At 32.5% G+C, this 23,147-nt stretch overlaps 3 protein-coding genes across 3 annotated transcripts; 2 read left to right on the top strand and 1 right to left on the bottom strand.

Moving 5' to 3' along the window:
- The first annotated feature begins 9,639 nt into the window (after positions 1-9,639).
- On the top strand, positions 9,640-14,785 carry LOC137820220 (uncharacterized). Its single transcript, XM_068624171.2, has 5 exons — positions 9,640-10,459; positions 10,727-12,462; positions 13,282-13,464; positions 13,579-13,753; positions 13,843-14,785. Exons 1-5 carry the CDS (start codon positions 9,871-9,873, stop codon positions 14,529-14,531), a joined length of 3,372 nt encoding a protein of 1,123 aa, XP_068480272.1. The 5' UTR covers positions 9,640-9,870; the 3' UTR covers positions 14,532-14,785.
- A 1,332-nt stretch (positions 14,786-16,117) lies between these two features.
- LOC137822920 (peroxidase 5) lies at positions 16,118-17,815 on the top strand. Its single transcript, XM_068627944.2, has 4 exons — positions 16,118-16,497; positions 16,610-16,801; positions 16,883-17,048; positions 17,121-17,815. The coding sequence occupies exons 1-4, from the start codon at positions 16,285-16,287 to the stop codon at positions 17,531-17,533; spliced, it is 984 nt and encodes a 327-aa protein (XP_068484045.1). The 5' UTR covers positions 16,118-16,284; the 3' UTR covers positions 17,534-17,815.
- A 383-nt stretch (positions 17,816-18,198) lies between these two features.
- NACA2 (nascent polypeptide-associated complex subunit alpha-like protein 2) lies at positions 18,199-19,979 on the bottom strand. Its single transcript, XM_068627945.2, has 4 exons — positions 19,710-19,979; positions 19,527-19,626; positions 18,827-18,945; positions 18,199-18,743 (listed from the first exon to the last, which is right to left on the bottom strand). Exons 1-4 carry the CDS (start codon positions 19,809-19,811, stop codon positions 18,396-18,398), a joined length of 669 nt encoding a protein of 222 aa, XP_068484046.1. The 5' UTR covers positions 19,812-19,979; the 3' UTR covers positions 18,199-18,395.
- Between the last annotated feature and the right edge of the window lie 3,168 nt (positions 19,980-23,147).

The raw sequence follows: 23,147 nt of genomic DNA, 5'->3' as shown, positions 1-23,147 counted from the left end.
TATTATAAAAACACCAATGCGCGACGATGAAAATCGGAAGGGGCACCTTGGCGACGGCGTAGGCGAGAGCGCAAACGGTGGCGCCGACCCCATGACGATTACATCAGTGGCGGCGGGGACCGGACATGGCGCCGCATTGATGCATAGGGCTGTTGTTGTGCGAGAAGTGGCGGTGCGATCGGAAGGTTGTTAGGGAAGAGGAGAGTTAACTTCTTTCCAAAAACATCTTTCCCACACTTGCAAAATGATACATGCACACCCCACGTCGCGTACACATAGCACATATTTTATTTAATTGTTTTTTAAATGCTGCATTGGATTTTAGGTTTTATCTTATTTTCTATGTATGTTTCTTCACATTTCACACCAAATCTATCTGTTTTTAAGTCTAATATAAGTTCTCGCATGGAGATTTTTTATAATTGGTTATATGCATAGTTAGACATGATAAATCGAACAATTTTGTTAAAATAAATTATGATATCATATTAAGTGTAAATTAATTTTGAAAAACTAGTTTATAAAGAGAGAATTATTTTATTTAGACAATTTAAATTTATTATTTGATCATATTTTTAATAAAATAAATATGTATATATTTTATTTGTGATGGGAGGTAATAGTTGGGGAGGAGAGTTTTGGATGAGTATGAAATTAGTGGATCTTGTTGGAGCTTGTTGTTACTATTGTATGGTAGTAACTAAGGGAAGAAAAGGGTGGGTGTGTAATAATAGTGTAGTGAGATTCCATTTGGGGATAAAAGAGCATGGTGAGAAAAAGAAAAGGCAATAACTGGTGCACAAAAAGAATAGTCAACAAAGCTTGTGGAAAAGTAATGGAGAAATAATGTTTATTTTTTAATATCTAAAGAGCAAATGGAATGTAAGTAAATGGGTGTTGGGAGTAGTTGAATGGTGGGAGTTCATATTTTGTGGATAGATGAGAAATGGGTAAATGGTGTGTTAACAGGAATGCCCAAGAATGTGGTTGTAGGAGTGATGATAGAACATGCCACTAAAAACAAATGATAAAGAGTTTTCACTATAGAAACTATTCAATTATTGGGTACAACCCTTTATTCTAAATGTTATAGGTTCCTCAGATATATTTTACCATGCGTTTTATATTTTTTAACAACCCATAAATCTAATTATACAATATTTAATTAAAATATTATTTATCATCATTTCTTTTCATTTTTAAATAAAATTAATTAAAATTAACTATTTTATATATAATCAAAGTAGTGCTTTATTATTTATTTATTATATATATATATATATTTCTATATATTCTAATGCATTAATTTTATATTAAAATATATTGAGATAAAAAATGAAAAAAAGTACACGTAATATTAAAAATTTATTAAATAAAACTAATTTCAGAAAAAATAATTAGTTACTATGATAACTAAATTATATATTATTTTATAGATTAACAAATTATTAATATTTAAACTAATTTTTATTATTAATAAAAATTTGTAAATTAATTTTAAATTTATATCTAATTAGTTCATTGATATTTAATTAGTTATTAATTTTTGAATTTAAAGTAGTTGGTAGTTAAAATCTAACATGGTAGATACTAATTTAGAAACTAGTTTATAATTTTTTTATTAAAAAAACTATTTTAATATTTCTAATTTTTTTATATAGAATAATATCTAATTTAATTAATATAATAACTAAATATTTTTTATTTATTTTTTTATAAAAGTTTTCAGGTTAGACATCACTATGCAACTTGACATATCAGTTAGGCTCACACCTCAAACAATAACAATCATCTGCCATCACATGAAAAAAATATTATTAAAAAAAATTACAAAAATATGAGGGACTATACCAAAACTCATATGTTGACAAAAACGATACATAAATAGACTATCCATATTCATAAAGAATTATAAGAACAGACTAGATGGAAGCCTATATTATCAATGAAATGATTTTCTATGAATAAATTATAAATTAGCTAACTTATCAGCACATGCATTTCTTTCACGAAAAATATGAGCAACTCTAAATCTGATTTTTCCACGGTAATTAAAACAAGTATTCCATCGATTACAAAACATTCACGGAACATTAGTCCTAACAGTAAACGTAGCACAAACCAAGGTTGAATCACATTCAAGCCAGACATTAGAAAGCCCTATCTTTTGAGCTCCTCTATAGCATGTATAACTCCATAAAACTCAGCAACCATAACAGTTTGAACTTTAAGAAACGCAGAGAAAGCACCAATAAACTTCCTCATACTCCCACGAAAAATACATCCACAAGTATCAAGACCAGGATACCCCTAGCAGTCCCATCAGTGTTAATTTTAACCCAATCTGGTGGAAACTCCCATCTAAAAGGAAGAGGACGAAGAACTTTACCACAACGAGTATTAATACCAAGAAACTTAATCATGTTGAAATCCAACATATTATTCTTCATTGAAGATTTAGACGAATTTCCCACTAGACAAGTTAAGTCTTTAATTATCGAAATAGCCCTAAAAACCTTAATCTTATCCTGAAATCTAGCATAATTCCTCATACAAAAAGGTTATCACAACAAGCTTAATCAATTTAACCAAAGGACTACCATCACTCTTAATGAAAGAAGTAAGAAAAATCTGTCGAATTCAACTCCAAATATGCAAAGCATTTGAACATTCAAAAAATAAATGTTGAATAGATTCCTCTTGTTTTCACAAAGCATACACATAAAACATACATGCAAATCTTTATTCTGAATATGTTGATATGTAGGAAGCCACCCATGAAAAACTTTCCAGAATACTAGAGTTTTGGAATACGAAATAGATGAATACCAAATGAATTTACCCCAATCACATGGAACTCCTAGTTCAAAGAAAAAAGTCATAGTCAATTTAAGAGTGAAACGACCAGACTCATTTAGAATCCAATTAGGAATATCATGTTCCTCTCTAACCATGATATGATTAAAAAAATGAGGCATCTGCGGTAAAAAGAAAGGAATATTCTAATCATAACCTATCCAAAACTGAAAGACTTTATCCAAAATGCTAGCACCATAAGATATTCCTGCAATATTTTTTTTTTAAAAATAGTAGAACACCATTTATCATTTCAAAAAATGAATAAAAATACCTTTACCAAATGTAAAAGAAGTATGAAATTTTTAAAGCATTCTAGAGTTCGTAAGATTAGTTTATCACGTGAAAAAACCGTAAAAAATAATGATTATATTTTATACAAGTAGTTATTAGAAGTGAAAAATATCTTTGGTATCCAATTTTTTTAAAATAACATTTTTAATAATAAAATGTTATATTGAAGATGATGATAAATATAAAGAAATTTTTGAAATAAAATAATAACTTATATATACGTGTATATTGATTATATAATATACCAAGATTGACAAGATATTAGTCCATTAAAAATTATGAAACACAGTTTTAATTTTTTTATTTCTGTCTTAAAATAGAGATATTCCATTTTATTTTATAAATTCTTTAATTTTGACTACATCTTGATTTTTTTTTCCAATTATTTATCTAATTTATTATATTTTAATTAATTAAATCATATTTTACTGTACTCTAAATATGAATATGTCATATTGAAGTTTTAATTTGACTAAAATAAAATAAAAAGTGCTACTAAACAAAATTATCGATTTTACTGAATAGAATATCAAATGTGTCTATTTTAAATGGTAGAAAAAATATTAAAATAAAAAGATACAGTGACTTATATGTATTTTTTATTTGAATAAATATTAATTATGTTTTCGCCGGTGACCTAAACGTCTTCGTGCACTTATGATAACTTTGCGTTCCAAAACCCCTGTCTCTATGTTCCCTTTCCTCGATGAACAAACACATGTAAGAAAGAGACAAAGGGCACCCTCGCGGCCGTTTGCACTCCGACGCTCAAGTCAAACTCTCGGGAAAAGAAACACCAAAAACTCCTAACTCTGAGATCACTGTGTGTGTGTTCTCTCTGTGTGTTACTTGCATTAGAAACGCGTACCTTATTATGTTATTTGTTACCTTTTATATATACCATTTGGTGTTTCTGCTCCTTTCGCTCACTGTAGCTAGACTTAATTGGAGGCATGCCTTAACGTCACTAACCCTGCACTCAGGGCCCTTAGTGCGTAAGACTCCCCTTCCAGAGTGCAACTGGCGCGAGATGACTGCTTGGGTGCCAATTCATGCGCCCAATCTCTGGGGTCATCCGCCCCGGGAGTCCCCTAGTCGTCCATGTACCATGCATGCAGATCACCCCTGGAACGTGACCCTCCTGAGTTGTCTCTTTCCCAGTGGCTCTTTAACTGTGGTGCGCCCCACCGCGTCGTCCACACCCCATGCATGGGCGCTTGGTGATCTAGGCCTCTCACTTACTGATAACTGGAGTGTGGCTTGGAAACCACCTTTTTCGGTCCATCTTTATTGTTGGGTGGCCGAGGCCCGAGGCCTCCACGCCCTGCCTTGATGCCGCCCCCTCCTCGACTTCCCTTATCTGTGAGCCCAACGAGACTCTGCCCTGTCCTGCCAACCTCCCCAGTGGACCCAGCCTTCGAGACCCCACCATGACTTTGGTCAACGCCCGAGTTTGAGAACTGGTCGGTACAAATTATGTGGCCGTTTTATATATATATATATATATAATAAATTAATAAATTGACCTAAGTGTCTTATATTAATAAATTATCTTAATGTTTTTAAAATAAAAATCACAATTAAACATCACTATGAATTTTAAGATTTCAAGTAGCACTAAAAAATAGAAAAAATAAAATAAAAATAAGCAAGAAACATTGGACCAACCCAAACTCACATAAGAATCCAATGAACAATTTAAGAACTATAAACATCTTTACAACTCAAAGTATAATCACATTTCAACCACAAACTATTAAAGTTAAAGTCACAAAAATCTTAATAGCTATAATAACAATTAGAAGCTCTACATATAAGGATTTATTGATAGCAAGTAAGATGTGAATCTTTCAATGTATTTTCCACGCTTCCCTTTAAAATATCATCACAAACAACATGACTAGAATATCCCCTAACAACATCATTAGTGTCGACTTTCACCCAACCAACGTCAAAGATCCTCCAAATAACTTGACGATAGCTAACTTTTTTCCGAGGTCACATTTGAATATCAAAGAACTTTAAAATAGAAAAGTTAGTAACACTATTATTTATGGAAGGACCTAGGCCATCAACAACTAGGGCATAGTTTGAAGGATACAAGAAAATTAGGCTACCACTAATCTCAATAGATCTAAGCTACATGGGTTAACCCTAATGTGTAATAAAATGTACAAAGTAGAAATAAAAAAGGCTTGCAGATAGAACAAGTAGTCTAGGACATTTGAGTTTTGTATTTGAGTCAAGTATTCTAAGTGTTTGGGCTTGTATTTATTTGGGTCTTGTACTATATTAGGGTTATAGAATCTAACTAGGATTTCAATTGGGCTAACTAAAAACCAAGAGAAACCCTAGGTCAGTCTTAACATGGGGAAATGCGCATGCTTCTTGCATTTTGAGCACATTTGATCCACTTCATACACCACTTTTCTATATATAGGGGATTCAAATTTGAATTTCCCTGTTCTTCTTTCTCCCGATGGCCAACCAAGAAAGTTATAAATAACACTTTTGATGCATTGTAAAAATCAGTAGAGTTATGATGCACAAACTGCACCTCACTTGTTTTTTAGTCTCTTTAGGATAACCTCTCCCTAATTTTCTACATTCCCAGTCATCTTCCTAGAGAGTGGTTGAACCTCTCTCATAGAAAAACCTTTCCACCCTTTCTGCTCCCTAGAAACTTGTCCTCCAACCAAATCTCTCGCCTTCCACATGCATTCTCCTCCAATTGAAGATGTTTTAACTAGAAATAACTCCATCATGTGGTATCTAGAGTCAAAGTTCTTCAAGAGATAAGTGTCTTATCCTTCTACTCTTGTGTAATTTATGTTGTTTCAGTTAATTATTTCTTTTATTTTAAAGTGTTTTCATCGATTAATTTGTCTCATATTATCTATAAGTTTTAGTTCAAAACTATTTACTTCATCTTGAACCATCCTTGTGTGCTTTAAGGAATCTCATATAAAATCTTGATGTTTTTCATTTTTTGAGTTTTCATTGAATTTTAATAAGTTCAATTGTTTTATATATGAATAATTTTTCTTTAGATCATCCATATGTTTTTTCGAGTAATATGTAATCCAATTTGTCTAATTTAGCAGTTTAATTTTGCTTTTGATAGAAAAGTTGAATCAGAAAATTCTATGTGCTTTTGTGTTGCATATTTGAGTTCATATTTGTAAATATGCAAGCGATAAACACATTAAACACATATAAGTTCATGCAAGTTATCTGGTGAGTTTACCATTACTTTTTTTAAAAATGTCGTGCCTTATAATCTATTCCTTTTGTTGACTTATTATTTGGATGCTCTTGAAGGATATTCCTGATCCATTTGTGGAATATCTTCGTAAAGGGAGATTCAAAAATGTTACTCTACATGGACCACTGAAGGAGGTCGAATGCAAGGTTTTAAAATGAAGGTTTCCTACTAGAACCATTAAACTTGGTAATGGTGGGAAGAATTTTTGTCGTCTTCATTCTTTCCGTGAAGCGACAAAATTATTTTTAAATGTGATAGCAAAAACCCTTCTTCTTATATTAGGGTTTTGCTACTAATGACAAGTCATTATGTTACCTAACGCGGATAATTTTATTTCTTTCCCTTTTAGGATAATCATTTCTCGTGCTTTGAAACGAAGACAAATATTTAATTTTGGTGGTTTATTTCATAACTATTACTTATTTTTTGAGATTTCACCTTGTTGGAAACCATATCAGTTAATTAGTGTTAATGTTTTTGTTTATTATTATTGTTATTATGTTTAATTGTGTAATTGTTTTTAATTGTATTTGTTCTCTGCATTACTTGCAATATGCATGCATAATTATATTTTTTAATGTTTTAGGATAATCGTTTTTGTTGGTTTGAAACGAAAGAACTATTTATTTTTTGTGTTTTATTTCAGAACAATTAGTTATTATCTTTCCCCGTAAGACAAGGTTTCACTTGGTTGAAAATAGAACAATTTATTTCTTTTAATGTTTATGTTTATTGCTATTATGTTTAGTTATCTTATTTGATTTCATTGTATTTGTGGTAGGCATTACTCTATACATACTATTTTTAAATTTTTATTCATTATCTGACATTTATAATGTGTTGACATGGTTACATATGCTTAAGCTATAACAATGGTTAGTACATTAAACTCATAAAACTATTTCATGATTTTTTATTTTTTATTTATTTTGTTTTAATATTATGTAATGTTGATTGTGATTATATTGTTGATTATTAAGTAGTTAGTCATTTATTAATTATTTGATGTTGTTAGGCATACATGTTTGGGGATTTTACAATTTGTTTTTGTTTCTATCAATACTATTTGATTGTATTAATATGCTATCATCATTTGTACTTTCTATAATATAATGAATTATACTTTTTAACATAATTTTAACCTTTTAATTACAGTAATTAGTGCAAGTTATTTTTGGAGATGGACCTACAACAGGAAGTTGGTGGCCAAGATTCGAATTTACCTCTATAATTTTTATGGAAATTAGTTCATATTATTGTAATGTACATGTTATAGAGAAAATTAATTCATTCATTTTTTTAACTTATAATTTGTGTCCTACTAATTCGTCACTTTTCAATATTTTATTCTTTATGAACAATTTGTAAACTGTAATAAAAAAATAAAACAAAATTTAAAATGTCAAATACCATAAAAAAATTGTCTACGAAATTTAAAAATAGACGAAGAAATGACATTTTATTTTTTTGAAAAAAATTAACTCAAGCATAATAATATAATAATATAATCATGTCATTAACCTTCAAAATAATACAAATTACAAATTTAAATACAAATAATTTTAAACTTATTTAAGAATAATAACTAAATAAGTACGAGGGAGGAATACCAAATACACTCTTTCAAGAAAATAAATAAATTATAAATTAAATATTATTATATAAGAAATAAATACGAATAAATAAATAAACTAAAGATACTAATATAAATAATGTATAAAGATAAATAATACACGTAAAAAAATAAATTGTTCAAGTATTAAACCAACACAAATTTGTGCCATATGGCAATGAGAATGTATGCACTTGACAAATGGATGAAAGTAAAAGCAAAGTAGAGGAAGAGAGCAAAATCAGAGTTTTTGGAGGGAATAGAGAAGATTAGACTTTTGGTAAAGGAGAAAATGAAGAGGGTGAGAAGATCTGTATATGACTAGAAGGTGACTTCATGTACTTCCCTCATTTGTCAATGTTTTATTGATTTATTTGTAGAGGTAGATAAGAATGGGGAGAGAATGTAATTTATAATTTTGTATTATCTAATTTATTTATAAACAAAAATTATTTGTATATATTTTTAGTTATTATTAATTATTAACTATTTATTATTTATTATGTAATATTTATTTTATTTATAGATAATTATATAGTCTATTTAGGTATAGTAATTTTTGTTATAGAATACCGTGTGCACGGTTACAGGTTACAGGACTATTAAACACATACTAACCCCAATTTAATATCCTTATATTTTATTATGAAACAACTTCCACCACCTCACAAGAGTTTTGGCAGGTGAAATTCTACTCATCCATATAAAATTTCTCGGCAGAACATAATTATGAAGTGTGTGAATAAAGTCCTAACTAATTTTTCACTATGCACACGAAATCATCCGAAAAATAAGTAAGAATATCAAAGATATGGTTGAAAATTAAGTTATTTAGATTATCCAAAATGATTTAAAAAAAAACACAAAATCTAAAAGTTAATTACGTAAATTGTTCCTTCACATTACTAAGCATAAATAATTAATTTAAAAATTTACATTTGGATAATTTTTAAAGAGCTCGCAATTATCTAAGTATAAAAAAGAGTTTATTATACATTATTATGTTTTTATTAATAAAATATTGAGTTATAATTATATTTTATATGTAATAATAAATTAAATATTGATTTATATTTATTTTATATTATATATAGATAATCATATATTTTTTAAAGTTGAATTAGATTTTATAGAAAGATTTTATTTTATTTTATTCAGTTTTAAAATTTTGAGTAACTATATATTGATTTATTTAGATGTACTACAAAATAATTAATAAATTTGTTAAAATCTTATTGTATTTAAATAAATCGGTAAAAAAAATCTATAATTAAATACAAAGATTTTGATTATATTTTGACTTTCGGGTCAAATTTAATGACAAAAACCATTAAACAACATCCACTAATTAATAACTCAAAAATAACTTTAATACAATAAAAAATTTAAATAAAAATAATAAATTATGATATAAATTTAATATTACATTATTATGATATAAATATAATTAAATATAATATAATAAGTATAAGTGTATAAGGTATAAAATAGTAATCAATAATAAATATAATAGGTAAATGAAACAAACTTCATCCTTTTTACAAAATTTGAAATTAAATTAAATTAATACAATTTGATACTAAAATATATACTTTTATTAAAGATAATTTACAAATTCAGTTGCAGTTGTAATCCCGTGTTTATCTCTTCTCATACTGTTATCTTTTCAATTTCAGTACATTTCTGTTATAAAAATCTTCCGTTTGTTTTTGTTATAAAAATCTGAATTTTGCTGTCACAACTTGCAAAAGCTCTCATTTTCTACACCCCCAGTAACTATAGTTAATTGGAGTCTGAACCAGTTTGATCGATCGTTCATAGCAGCTTAATTTGCAAGCAAGCGATGAAGGGTGTCGGGGGATCGAATCACGATTCGCCATATTTCTTCTCACCAGCTTCAAGTTTATCCGCTTTTGCGGCGCCGTTTAGTGTCAATCCTTACGCTTCCTCCGATATGTCGTCTCAGTTGACGGATTCAGCTACTCACTCAGATTCAATTGAATCCGCAGACACTGCGCCTCCAATTCACTATCAAACTTACGGGTACGATTTCTTTTCTAACCCCGTTAGAGAATTGGATTCCGCTGCTCAGTTCCCTCAATTTCCTCCCTATGCCGCAAGATCAAGTTTTGTTGAAGCCCAACAGTACCCTGTGGCTTCTGCAATTCATGATCACGCTTCTTCGGTGCCACCTTATCACTGGTCTTCCATGACTCCCTCTTCCGATTGGCCCTCTCTGGAGGAGCCTAACAAGGAGGCTAACAACTTACATGAATTAGGGTTTTCTGGTCAAAAAGGTGTTTCCAGGGACAGGTTTTGCGAGTTCAATGGCAGTGGTAAAGGGAAACAGGTTGGAGTTGGGAGCAGCGATCTCTCGTCAAAGGAAACAGATATTTGTGACTTGATTAAAAAAATAATGAACCAGACCCACGGTATTTTGTTTTGTTTTCCCTTGTGTTGTTATTGTTTTTTTCAATTTCTTCTGTCTGTGGATTTTGTTTACGTAATGTGTGTGATTTCTGAGTTTTCTTGCATGGCCTCAGTTTCATTATTAAAACAATACTTAATGCTATTTTGTTTCTAGCTAAATTTCAGAAAATTAAAGTATGAGAAAAAATATTTTAGTTGGATGGTGGTAAATGAGAAATCAATTTTTCATCTTTTATATTGAAAATACTGTTTTTTTTTATTCCATGCAGCAAACATGATGGACTCTGTTAATGGTGAGGTTTCACAAAGTATTGATCGGGAAAACTACAATGTGCCTGCAATTCCAAATCCCTTACTTGATACATCTAGCTGGTGGGGAACTGTCAAATCCATGCCAGTTGAATTTCAAGGTGCATCTGTTCTGCAGTCCCCTTCAATGTCTGTAGAAAGTTGTCATGAGGCCCCTTTGAAAGTAGTCCCTGATTCAGGGAACAATCACCTGTCTAACATTGCTTCATATGACAAGCACTTTAGACATGTTGATAAATCATCCAGGGTTGATACAGTTTCTTCGATGCCTAGAACAGGGTTGACTACAAATAGGAATATTGATGATATTATACCAGATCAACGTTTTGTGCGCAGCAATTTCTGTAATGCAAAGGAGCCTTCTGTCAGGCCGTGTCCTGGAATCTCTGGTTACTTTGACCCAAGTCATATCCGTGTGCATCTAGGGACAAATGAACCTTCCCCGTCAAACAAAGCAATGCTTCCAGACAAGTCTGTTTCGATGGATGATGTTGATTATATATTTAGAGGAAGGACTGAATATCAAACCCCTCATGCCAATATGAATGCTTTAAGCTTAAGACATGGTACTATTGAAGATGTCAATATTGTTGAGAAATCTTTTGAGGGTGGTGACCGATGCAATCCTGCTGAAGACTCGCCTTGCTGGAAGGGAGCTTCAGCTGCTCGCTTTTCATATTTTGAACCTTCTGCAGTCCTGCCTCAAGAATATGTACACAAAAAAGAAAGCAGCTTTGTTCCTGTCATTCAGGAGTCTCAGACTTACCTGCTTAATACAGAAAACAATACAAAAAAGTCAGCTGAGAATTCCAATGGCTATCAAATGCAAACTGAATTTGTCTATCAAGGAACATGTTCTGTGGGTTCTCCAAGCAAATTTCCATTAACAAATTTTGCTTATGAAGATTGCAAGTCGGGTAGTGCTGTGAATGGTGGACCTTTTCCATTTAAGCCTAACTGTGATTTTGGGCTTCAATTTATGGATACTACCAAAATGAAGGGAAATAGTGTGCCACCAGCCAAGGCAACCAATTCTCGTTCTGGATCTTCTCACATGGAGCATCATGTTGCAGAGAGAAACAAATTGATGTCACAAAAACAGCACACTTCATGCATAGGTGATGCAAAGGCTGGATGCTATGTGAATAAATTCTTGGGACATGGTTCATCTTACCCTGCGCACGTGCCTTTACCTTTGGTAGTAAATACCACTACTACACCTTTGGTAGTAAATACCACTACTTCAACTTCTTCGGTAGTAGATACCACTACTTCAACTTCTTCGGTAGTAGATACCACTACTTCAACTTCTTCGGTAGTAGATACCACTACTACAACTTCTTCGGTAGTAGATACCACTACTACACCTTCTACACCTTCTTCAGTTGTAGATACCGCTACTACACCTTTGGTAGTAGATACCACAACTACACCTGTAAATACAGCTGGGAGAGTAACAACTGAAAAATTAAATGTCCAAATACTGGTTAATACTATGCAAAATTTATCAGAGTTGCTCCTTTACCATTGCAAAAATGATGTCTGTGTATTGAAAGAGAGAGATTGCAATGCCCTTAAAGATGTGATCAGTAATCTTAATACTTGTGCTTTAAAGAGTGCTGCCCCTGCACAGGAATGTCTTTTCAATCAGCCAGAAACGTTTAACTGTGCTAGAGAATTGCAAGAGTTTCACCAGGTATGTTCTTGTTTCTTATATTCAATAACAAAGCAGCTCTATAATGGATAGTAAACACTTTTTCATGACTTGAGTGGAAGAAAATTTTTACACACACATATATGTTTTGTCTCAGGTGTTGACAATTATAATTTAACAATAATTTGGCTATATGAGAATGTTCCTGTGCTTGCGATGATTTTAATGCGATTTCCCTGTGATGTGATTTGGATAATACTGAATGATAACATACCCTAAGAGTGCTTTACCTGGTACCTGATAATGAAATATAGAGAATCATTAGCAAAAAGAAAAAATTATTTTGATATGATGCTTAGCTTGCTGGGATTGAGTAGAGGAATGCTAAGCTTGCAGGGATTTGGAAGAGGATAGAATTGGTTTCACTATGTCATAGGCACTGTTCTCTATAGACAGATTGTGAATAAACTATGTTGGTATACAGTTTAGTTTTCCAAAAAATATACCAAATATATCTAGTCTTTACTTCAAAACAAAATCTGAGCTCGATTTTTCAACTTTAAATTAAACATTAAACCCAAGACTAAATCTCAACAGAAGGAAACAAATAACAAAATTAACACATTTATATTGCATAAAATGTAAATGATGAAAGAGATATTCATAGATGTAGAAGTCGCTTAGTCGCATGTAATTGTTCTCCTAATTCATCTTGTGTCAAGGTCCATTTTGTGGAAGGAGAAAATATAGGCTTCTCTTTTTTTGTTCCAAGATAGTTAAGGTGGTATTTTTTGTTTTTTATGTGGGTGACAAATTATTAGCCTTGCATTACTTTTGTAAGTTCTCTGAATATATTCTCAGAATGCAAGTTTCAAGAGGCTACCATCAACCAAGATTGGACCAGAGATCTCTAAGGTTGAGAATCCACTTGTTGCGGAGGCAAACTTGCATTTCAGGTCTGCGAAACCACTTTGGAAGCTTTCAGATTCAATTTCCTCAAGAAGGGAGACTACAGAAATGACAAAGACTGGTGACATAACGAAGGTATTTCAGATAGTTTTATTACTCTCAATTTACTAATGCGTGTTGTCAATTGGAAAGAGGGAAAAATAAAGCAGAAGGGAAATATTTAATTAATGTTGGCATACCTTTTGATAGGATCTAAAGAGGACTCTTAATGAGAATTTCCACGATGATGAAGGAGCAGATCCTCAGACTGCGTTATATAAGAATCTGTGGCTTGAAGCTGAAGCTGAACTATGTTCCGTTTATTACAAGGCTCGCTACAATCAAATTAAGATTGAAATGGATAATCACTCTTACAAGGAAAGAGGTCGACATTTTTTCTTTATCTCAATATTCCTCATTCTTATAAAGTTCATGGAAATTTGATTTTTATTTCATCTTATATAAATTTTGTAGAGATGGAGAATGAATCAAAATCTGAGGTAGTTCCGACTTTGAGCCAAAATCAGAGTTCTGAAACTAAAGTGCACAATTATCCAAACCGTGGTTCATCATGCTTGAATTGTTTTACTGATGTGAACAAGCCTAATAGTGCAACGACACCTGGAAGAAATGATGAATCTTCTGTGATGGCCAGATACCAAGTTCTCAAAGCCCGGGTGGTTGACCTGTCATGCATTGATACTACCAACCCAGAAGAACCATTAGACATGGCAGACAAGTCATCACCTGGAGAGAGTGATAAACAATATGCAGTCAATTTCTGCCAAGATTCTCCTTTTCCTGAAAAAAATAGTACTGATGAGGCATCTGTTGTGGCTAGGTTTCATATTCTTAAATCCCGGCGGGAAGGTTCAAGTTCTATTTCTTTAGAAGGGAAACAATTAGATGGAGTTGAATCTGCTGACAAAGATATGGATGACACAACAATTGCAAAAATATCTGAGGGTAAAGGTTTGGATGTCCATGAAAATTCTGCTATGGTGCATCTCGGCTCCTACATTGCCATGGACAAACAGGAGTTTCACCAGGATTTGGAGGACAGTCAAGAAATTCAGCCTTGCAGAACTAGTGAGTTTCAACTTCCTAACTATTACTCCGATGGCTTCTCATCTGATTGGGAACATGTGGAGAAAAGCTTGTAGGCTGTTTTGAAACCGTGATGAGTTTGGTTCAATAAATGTTTATACTTGAGAACTGGACTGAATAATGTTTATGGATTAGATTTTCTTATTATCTTTATCAGACGTATGTTACATAATTTGGTCTTATCAGTCTTTGTTCTGTTTGTGTATAAGGATGCCGGACTTGATGTTTATCTATTGTGTACCTGCTCACTTGCACATGTTTATAAATAAGGGCAAGTGATTAAAAAATCAAGTTGCCAAATTGCTTCAAACTAATCGACCATAGGGATCTTGATTATTTTTTTTACTTCCAAATAATATTTTGACATTGTTTGCTGTATAATTTGTTAGCTACGTTACTAATTACTTTTCCATTCTCACGTTATTTTTCTAAGAAGCTGCTTGATTGATGCATAAGAATGCTGTTTAACAAAATGTGAATTTATGAATTGAAGTACTTGCAATCGGACGGGATCTTTGGTTTTTGTCCCGAAAGAGTTTTGACACTTGGGACTTGTACATTTGTCATGTACCAACTAATAAATGGTACATATAACATGTTTGTGCATCATGTGATTAGTATTTTTGGTGCAACAAATGTCTGTGCTTTAGTCAGTGAGTTTCTGTTGCACATTTAGTATTTTGGCTTTTAATTATTTGAAGGCATTTTACCATGGTGAATTAATGATTATAACGGGCGTACCAAAAAATGATTTAAACGGGCTAAAATTCTTTCATTTTAGTGTTGTGGCTGCTTTCATCTTCTTTATTTCAGTGCTCTTTGTTTTCTTAATTTTGAAATTGAACCAGAGTTCTCCAACAACAGTATTTTTTTTATTGATTTTAAAATGGACTGAAAATAAGAATTTTAGCAACATTTTGTAAGCATTGGTATCAAATTGAATTCGTTTCAATACTGCGAGTCGTCACATTCTCAATGTAAACGAACTCAATTTTCGAAATTATTATAGCTATTGTAATAGTTGAACGTTGCGCTTCTAATACGGACCAAAAAACATTTTATATATGAAAACTAAAAGGAATTCAAAAAATTTGGAAGTGACCATGACATCCTTTGGTTACCCTAAATCTGCTCTTAATGGATATCCAAACCCACTGTAAATAAATAGATTAATTGAATAAACAAAACTTTCAAAAGGTCGTTCCATGTTCAAATCACCATTATATCACGAACAAAGTTACACCTAATCTCATTAAGACATCAATTCACGAAAAATAGTGGTTTAGAACATATAATTAATCTTAAAATGTGACTGTATATTTGTTTTGGATATTGAAAGCTAAATCAGTAGATCGTTCTTCCTAATTGACGCCTTCTTTCCAGGAATATAAAAGTTGCTGTAACAACTACCACCTAGACCTAGCATGTAACTTTGCAACCAAAATTTTTTAGCCTGTTATTTATATTTTCTAACCATTCAACTTAACAACCAATTTGGATTTACGTGCACTCAAGTCAACTAGAATTGATTTACGCACGTATTCCTCATCCTATCACCGCGTGAAATCTTGAGAAGGGGCATTATCAAACCACTACATTGGTAGTGTGCTATAACTGGTTCTACTTGTCGTTTCTTATAACCCCAATCACTTGAATTCTTGATGATCAAATTATAATAATATTCCAGCTTATTGCCCTATCACTTGGCACTAAGGGCAGAACAATCCTCTTAATCATTGCCCTTCATGTATAAATAGGCTACAATTATGTCGTGAGCTTACTTAGAAGTAAAACATTCTTAAAGAGAAAATGAGGTCAACAATGCTTAAATGTATAACTATAGTGTTGGTCGTATATTTGATGAATCAAAATGCTCATTGTGAACTGCAAGTTGGGTTTTACAGCTACTCATGTGGCATGGCTGAGTTCATTGTTAAGGATGAAGTCAGAAAAGCTGTTAGTAATAATCCTGGAATTGCTGCTGGGCTTGTAAGAATGCATTTTCATGATTGCTTTATTAGAGTAAGTGATTATATGAAGCCATTTGATATTTATCTATTACCTTTACTTAACAGTAAAATTTGCTACTCACGCTTTTCTTTAGTAAAAACTTTAACCGATTTGTTAATTTTAGGGGTGTGATGCATCAGTGCTTCTTGATTCCACTCCCTCTAACACTGCAGAGAAAGACTCTCCCGCAAATAAACCAAGTCTTCGAGGGTACGAAGTCATTGATCATGCCAAGGCTCAACTTGAAGCAGTGTGTCCAGGAATTGTTTCTTGTGCAGACATTGTGGCATTTGCAGCAAGAGACAGTGTGGAGTTAGTAAGTGTGTGTGTGTACTTTGCTCTAGAAACATTTCTGAAAGCAAGGAAATGAACCTATACAATTTCTTGCATCATGCAGGCTGGAGGGCTTGGTTATGATGTTCCAGCAGGGAGAAGAGATGGCAGAATCTCACTAGCTTCAGATACAAGAACAGAGTTACCACCTCCAACCTTCAATGTAAACCAGCTCACTCAACTTTTCGCAAGGAAGGGATTAACACAAGATGAAATGGTCACCCTCTCAGGTATACAAGAGCTTCAACATATGGTTTTCTTATAGCTTAAATCTGCTAATGGCATGTACTTCTTTCATGCAGGAGCACACACCATTGGCCGCTCTCATTGCTCAAGTTTCAGCAATAGATTGTACAATTTCAGTGGCACTTCTAGTAAGGATCCTAGTTTAGATCCCTCATATGCAGCACTGCTGAAGCGGCAATGCCCACAAGGCAGCACAAACCCAAACTTGGTGGTTCCAATGAACCCTTCAAGTCCTGGAATTGCAGATGTAGGCTACTATGTTGACATATTATCAAACCGAGGCCTGTTCACATCTGACCAGACTCTCTTAACTAATGCTGAAACAGCCAGCCAGGTGAAGCAAAATGCCAGGGATGGCTATCAATGGGCAAGTAAATTTGCCGATGCAATGGTGAAGATGGGTCAAATCAGTGTCTTAACAGGTAATGCTGGAGAGATTAGAACAAATTGCAGGGTGGTAAGTAGCTAGCAATATTGGTGAAGGAAGTACCTGCTACAAATTAAGATTTACAATACAAGTTTTAAGTCATGTTTCTTGTGGGGGGTTTTTTCCTCCTACTTCATTAGGGAGCACGTAACTTTGCTTCTGTTCTATTTTTACTTTCTTTTTGTTCGCGAAACTGGTCTTCACCTGTCGGTGAATCAGTCCTCTCTGTTTGTCCCCAAATTGATAGCTTGTCGTGTGTAGCAAGAATTTACTACCGTTACCACAATCAATTTCCTTTGGTGCAAATACCAAATCTTCCAATCACAATGCATCGCTATCGACAACCAACATACTTTTTTTCTAAGCTAGATATCATTGAGGACAAATGCTATATTAGTATATTACACGTTTAACAATACTTCGAGAAATAATTACTTGAGTGTGATTTTCTTGTTTTAGACATTTAAATGGACAAATGACATCATATATTTTTAAAAATAATTCAATTTAATCCAAGCATAATATCAGCAAAGACTACAAAAACTCCTGGATCTATGGTATCCCATTTCCAAAGGTCTGGGACATGAGCCTTCAAAAGTAGCAGGTATGGATCCAATAAACCAAACCTTATATACCAGGAATTAAACATGCGACACTCAGGTCTAAACTCTAAACCTTAAAGGCACATTATAGAGCTCATAGAAGGCTGTTATGAATAAAAACAACAAAATAATATGATCATTGATCATCATATAGTACCACAAATCTTAGATAGCACAAAATTATAAGGTAAACACAACCATATGAACCAGATATATGGTTTGAGTACCACAATAATAAGGATGGCACTAGTTCCAAAATCATCCCCAAAAATCAACAACTATAAATAGAACATAAACAGAAACTAAGTAGTGAGCTCCATGATAGCACCAACAATGTCTCCGTCGTGAGTCTTGAGGGCCTTGACAGCCTTGCTTCTAGAAACTCCTGCCTGGGTCATCACCAAATCAATGTCATGCGGCTCGACACCAGTTTCATCAACCTCCTCCTCTTCTTCAGGCTGTGCCACTGCAGCTGCAGCATCTTGATCTTGTTTTGCCAGCACAGATCCCACATCTGGCATCCTGAACTGCTGAGCAGCCTGTGTCTGCAACTGAGAGCTCAAGTCCTCTATTTTTGCCTCCCCAAATATGACATAGGTCTCAGAATTTGGACTCTTGAAGACATCAGGTTTTGAGATGAAAAAAAGAACCTAAAGCATAAAACAATCTGGTTAAAAGCCATCCACCTCTCCGATAGATTACAGAAAAAACAACTATATATACAATGACTCACATTCTTTGTCCTCTTGATAGTGACCCTACTAACACCAGTAACAGGTTTCAGTCCCAGCTTCAACATTGCTTTTCGGCTCTTCTTCTCACTTCTGCTCTGCTTCGAACCCTCAGTACCACCTGCATCATAAAAATACATTAATCCAAGAGAATAGATCAACAGATAGTGTTGCAGCTGAAGGCACAATAAAAAGAAGCACACTGCATTTTTCTTCAGGCCAAACCCTATAACTATAGCCCTAACCTTTATAGCACTGCAAAATAATATACAACTGCATAGCTCAATCCTTTTGACACAAATAATGCATGTATGCCTATGTAGGGCGAGTTTGATAACTTCTAAAATAACTACCTTGAGAGTTATCATTAGTTAATGATGATTTCGTTTTGGTTGTTTTTTTAGTCATGTATGCCTATGAAACTCATTGTTTTTCTCATTGAAAGCGAAATCTCAAAAGTATATAAGAACCCAAAGCACAGAAATATGACCAAACACAGTGAAAAGTTGACACATTAAGTTTGTTGTCAACAAATGAATCCCTAGCATTAAAACGATGGTCTACAAGGCTAAAAAACCTACAACTCTCAGATGTAAAATTGTAAATCTACATACAGATAAATCCATTAATTCATGTTAACAGTAATAAATATAAACATGCTGATTAAAAAAAAAAAAGGATACGAGAAGGGAAAAGTAGGACCTTGGGCGTCATCTTTGTCATCGTCCTCATCCTCATCCTCGTCTTCGGTTTCGTCTTTTTCATCGTCCTTGACGTCCTCTACGATGGGAGCATCATCTTCCTGAGAGAAAACAGATCGTGGAAGCGAATGAGAGAGAAAGTAAAGTGAAAAATTGAAAGGAAACGGAGCAGAAATGGGGAAACCTGGGGTTGAGGTTTCTTCTTCAGGGCTGCATCGTCGACGGAGAGAACTTGTGGCTCGGCTCCGGTATCGGCGGCGGCATCAACAACGGGTCCCGGAGACATGGCTTTTGTTTCAGTGAACAAACACTCGACAGACACTGAGACCGAAAGATAGAAATCGCAGAAACGATAGATTCGGTGATGAGACTTTTTCTGCTATTCATTCTTTCACCCTTCCCGCCTCACGGGCTTTCGGGTTATGTGGCCCATAGTTTTCTTGGGCCTTTATTTGCCATCCCTTGACCTATATTCTTCTTTTTTTAAATATTCATGTAACGAATTACATTTATCATAGAAACAAAGACAAATACTAGAAACATAGTCTAGTATTTCATTCAAATTTTAAAAATTAAAAAAATTGTAATATTATGTCTCATTTGATACATCCCTTTTCAAACTTATATTTTAATAAATTTAACCAATAAAAAAAATTGAGTGTCTTTTTTTATTCCTCGAAAATATATTCAGCAATTTGAAAGAAATATTCATATTATTCAAATTAAGAGATCACATAATTTATAAAAGTATTATCCAATACACTCTTAAAAAATTCTTTCTAAAGTAACATCACATAACTAATCATCCAAAGTTAATTACTTTGAAAATATATAAATCAATGAAGTAAACTATTTCCCCCATTGGAGTTTTTTCTTAAACTTTCATATTGAATTGAATCTAATGATCGTATTTTCAGAAAATAATAATTTTTAACAGTGAAAATTGATAGATTATTTATTACTATTTATAAATTTATCCCTTATTTGATAAACCAAGTGAGGCTAGTATTAAAGAGAGTATATAGTACTGTGGAGAACATATTTATTTCGAAAGTATTGCACACAGCATAAACTCTGGATAATGTTAATATTATTTTAGAGAAACAGAATATTTGTTTTAATAATGTATAAAAAAAATTGGAATTGCATTCTATTCTTAAGTTTTAAAGACTTATCTTATACGTAAAAGAGATTTTTTTATGACGGTTTTACATGATTTTTTATAACGGTTTTGATAGCGATATAAATTTAATGATACAAAAATTTTATATTTTCTATGTTGGTTGAAAAACTGACATAGTAAGTGACTTACTATGACTGTGTTGTCTATAAAACGTCATAAAATGTTCAAAATAACTATTATTATAGGTTTAGACAAAACTTTTTATGGCTGGTATTTCTACAACCGTCATAGAAAATACGTCTTACTATGATGGTTCTCATCAAAACCGTCATAATGAATAGTTTTTTATGACAAATATTTCTACCACCCGTCACAATAAATCAGACTTTTTATGTCATCAAAACGATTGCTTTATCAATTTTCCTACATTCATTAATAACAATTACTTGCATATCATTGTTATCCAAACAATTGCATATAATTTTTAAATAAAGTCATTCATTAATCAATTTTACTCCATTCGTTAATAACAATCACATGCATATCAATATTATCCAGACAACTGCAGACAATATTATCCAAACAATTGCATGTGCTTCATTACATAATATGCATACTCATAGTTTTTCGATTGATGTGGATATTACAAATTAAAAGACAACTATAAGATATATTTTATATCATAATTAAATAGTGGTGGGACAAATAAGTTACATTGGGTGCAATTAATTGTATCTTTGAGAATGGGTCCTTCTTAAACTCACCTTTGAGAACTTTCTTGTCGGCCTCACTGAGTTGTGATAAAGTAACATGTTGAGCTAGATTACCAAAGAATGACCTAATGCTTATCCCTCGTCCAGTACCACGAACACGTTCCAGAGGCTCTGGACGACCAATGGCAACCACTAATATGTCTTCACGTCCTTGTGCAGCGAATGTTCCCGAAGAGCTTTGCTCCACCAAGTCATCCTACAAAACAAACATTTTAATGCAAATTTCAACATCAAAATCAAACTTCATTAAAATATCAAAATAATTTATGTCATGAGTTGCTTACGCTCAGTTATGATCCATGTTTCTTCGGATGTGCAATCTCCTGATAAGTTTTTGCAAGCTCTCTTCCACTTTTCGTGGCAGAGAGGTGGAAATATCAAACTCAAACTTGACTCGTCATTAGGAGCTGAAGAAGAGACCTCAAAAATCATAACTCGCTCCAACCTATCATATTCACCACGAGACAATCTGTAGGGGTGGACATTATTTTTCTGAATGTCTTGTGCAACTTTTCTCTCTGCCTATTATATAAACTACACAGATAATTATCATAAAAATATAATTTTGAAAATCAATTTGATGTTAAGTTTATTTCATCCTAAATTATAATATTGAGAACTAATTTTAATTATGTATATCTTTAGGGACTAAATCAAATTGTTAATCTTCAATTTTATGTGCAAGTACTGATTTAATTTATATTACTGGAGTTAATAGCATGTTTAACTACTTAAGTGTTAGTAAGTTATATATTTTATCATTTACTTGTTTCTACATTCTATTATTAAATTTTAAATTTCTGATATTTTATAATCTATGTTTATTTTCTGCACATTTTAATATCATATTTCTAACCTGTACACTTTTCTCATTAGTTAGTAATAAAACAATGTTGTTTTGAAAAATTTATTGATAAAATGTCTTCTTCTAAGGATACATACTTTATTACAATTTTTAACATATTCCTAAAATGTAGGAAAAATTTACATATAATAAAATTCGAAAAAAAACTAAAGTGGTAAAAATTATGGAATAATTGAGTGCTAAAATGTGTAATTAAATAATATTATTATTATTATTATTAAAAGGTTCCATTATTTATTTATATTTTAACATGATCAAACCTAAAATAAAGTTTAATAACAATAATATAGTTGTGGCTACGAGAATTATTTCTCCTAATCAGTATGAGTTTGTACAAGGCAGACACATTCAAGATTGTATTGGTATTGCTTCTAAAGCTATTAACTTGCTTTCTAAAAAGGCTCGTAGAGGCAACGCGACTTACAAAGTTGATATTCACAAAGCCTTTGACACTCTTAGTTAGAAGTTTTTACTATTAGTTTTGTCACGCTTTGGTTTTTTACCCCTCGTTTGTTGGTTGGATTAGTACTATTCTCCGTTCAGTTATGTTTTCTATCAGAATAAATGACAGTTTGATGGATTTTTCTCCTTGTAGTGGAGGTGTCAGACAAGGTGATCCTTTGTCTCCTCTGCTTTTCTGTCTTGCAGAGGAAGTTCTTAGTATAGGTCTCTAAAAGCTTGTGAATGATAAGAAGATTCTACATATGGCTAGTTCGCAAGGTTTTCTCACTCTATCTCATATTTTATATGCGAATGACATTTTTATTTTCTGTAGGGCGGATAATAAGTCTCTTAGAAATTTAAGTAATTTTCTTAAAAAATATGGTGATTTCTCTGGTCAATATGTTAATATTTCTAAGA

This window comes from Phaseolus vulgaris, chromosome 9, assembly GCF_051622355.1.
Source record: "Phaseolus vulgaris cultivar YP4 chromosome 9, ASM5162235v1, whole genome shotgun sequence".
Classification (NCBI taxonomy): domain Eukaryota; kingdom Viridiplantae; phylum Streptophyta; class Magnoliopsida; order Fabales; family Fabaceae; genus Phaseolus; species Phaseolus vulgaris.
Note: the sequence above shows the minus strand (reverse complement) of the source record. Positions and strands in the feature narration are given on the sequence as shown.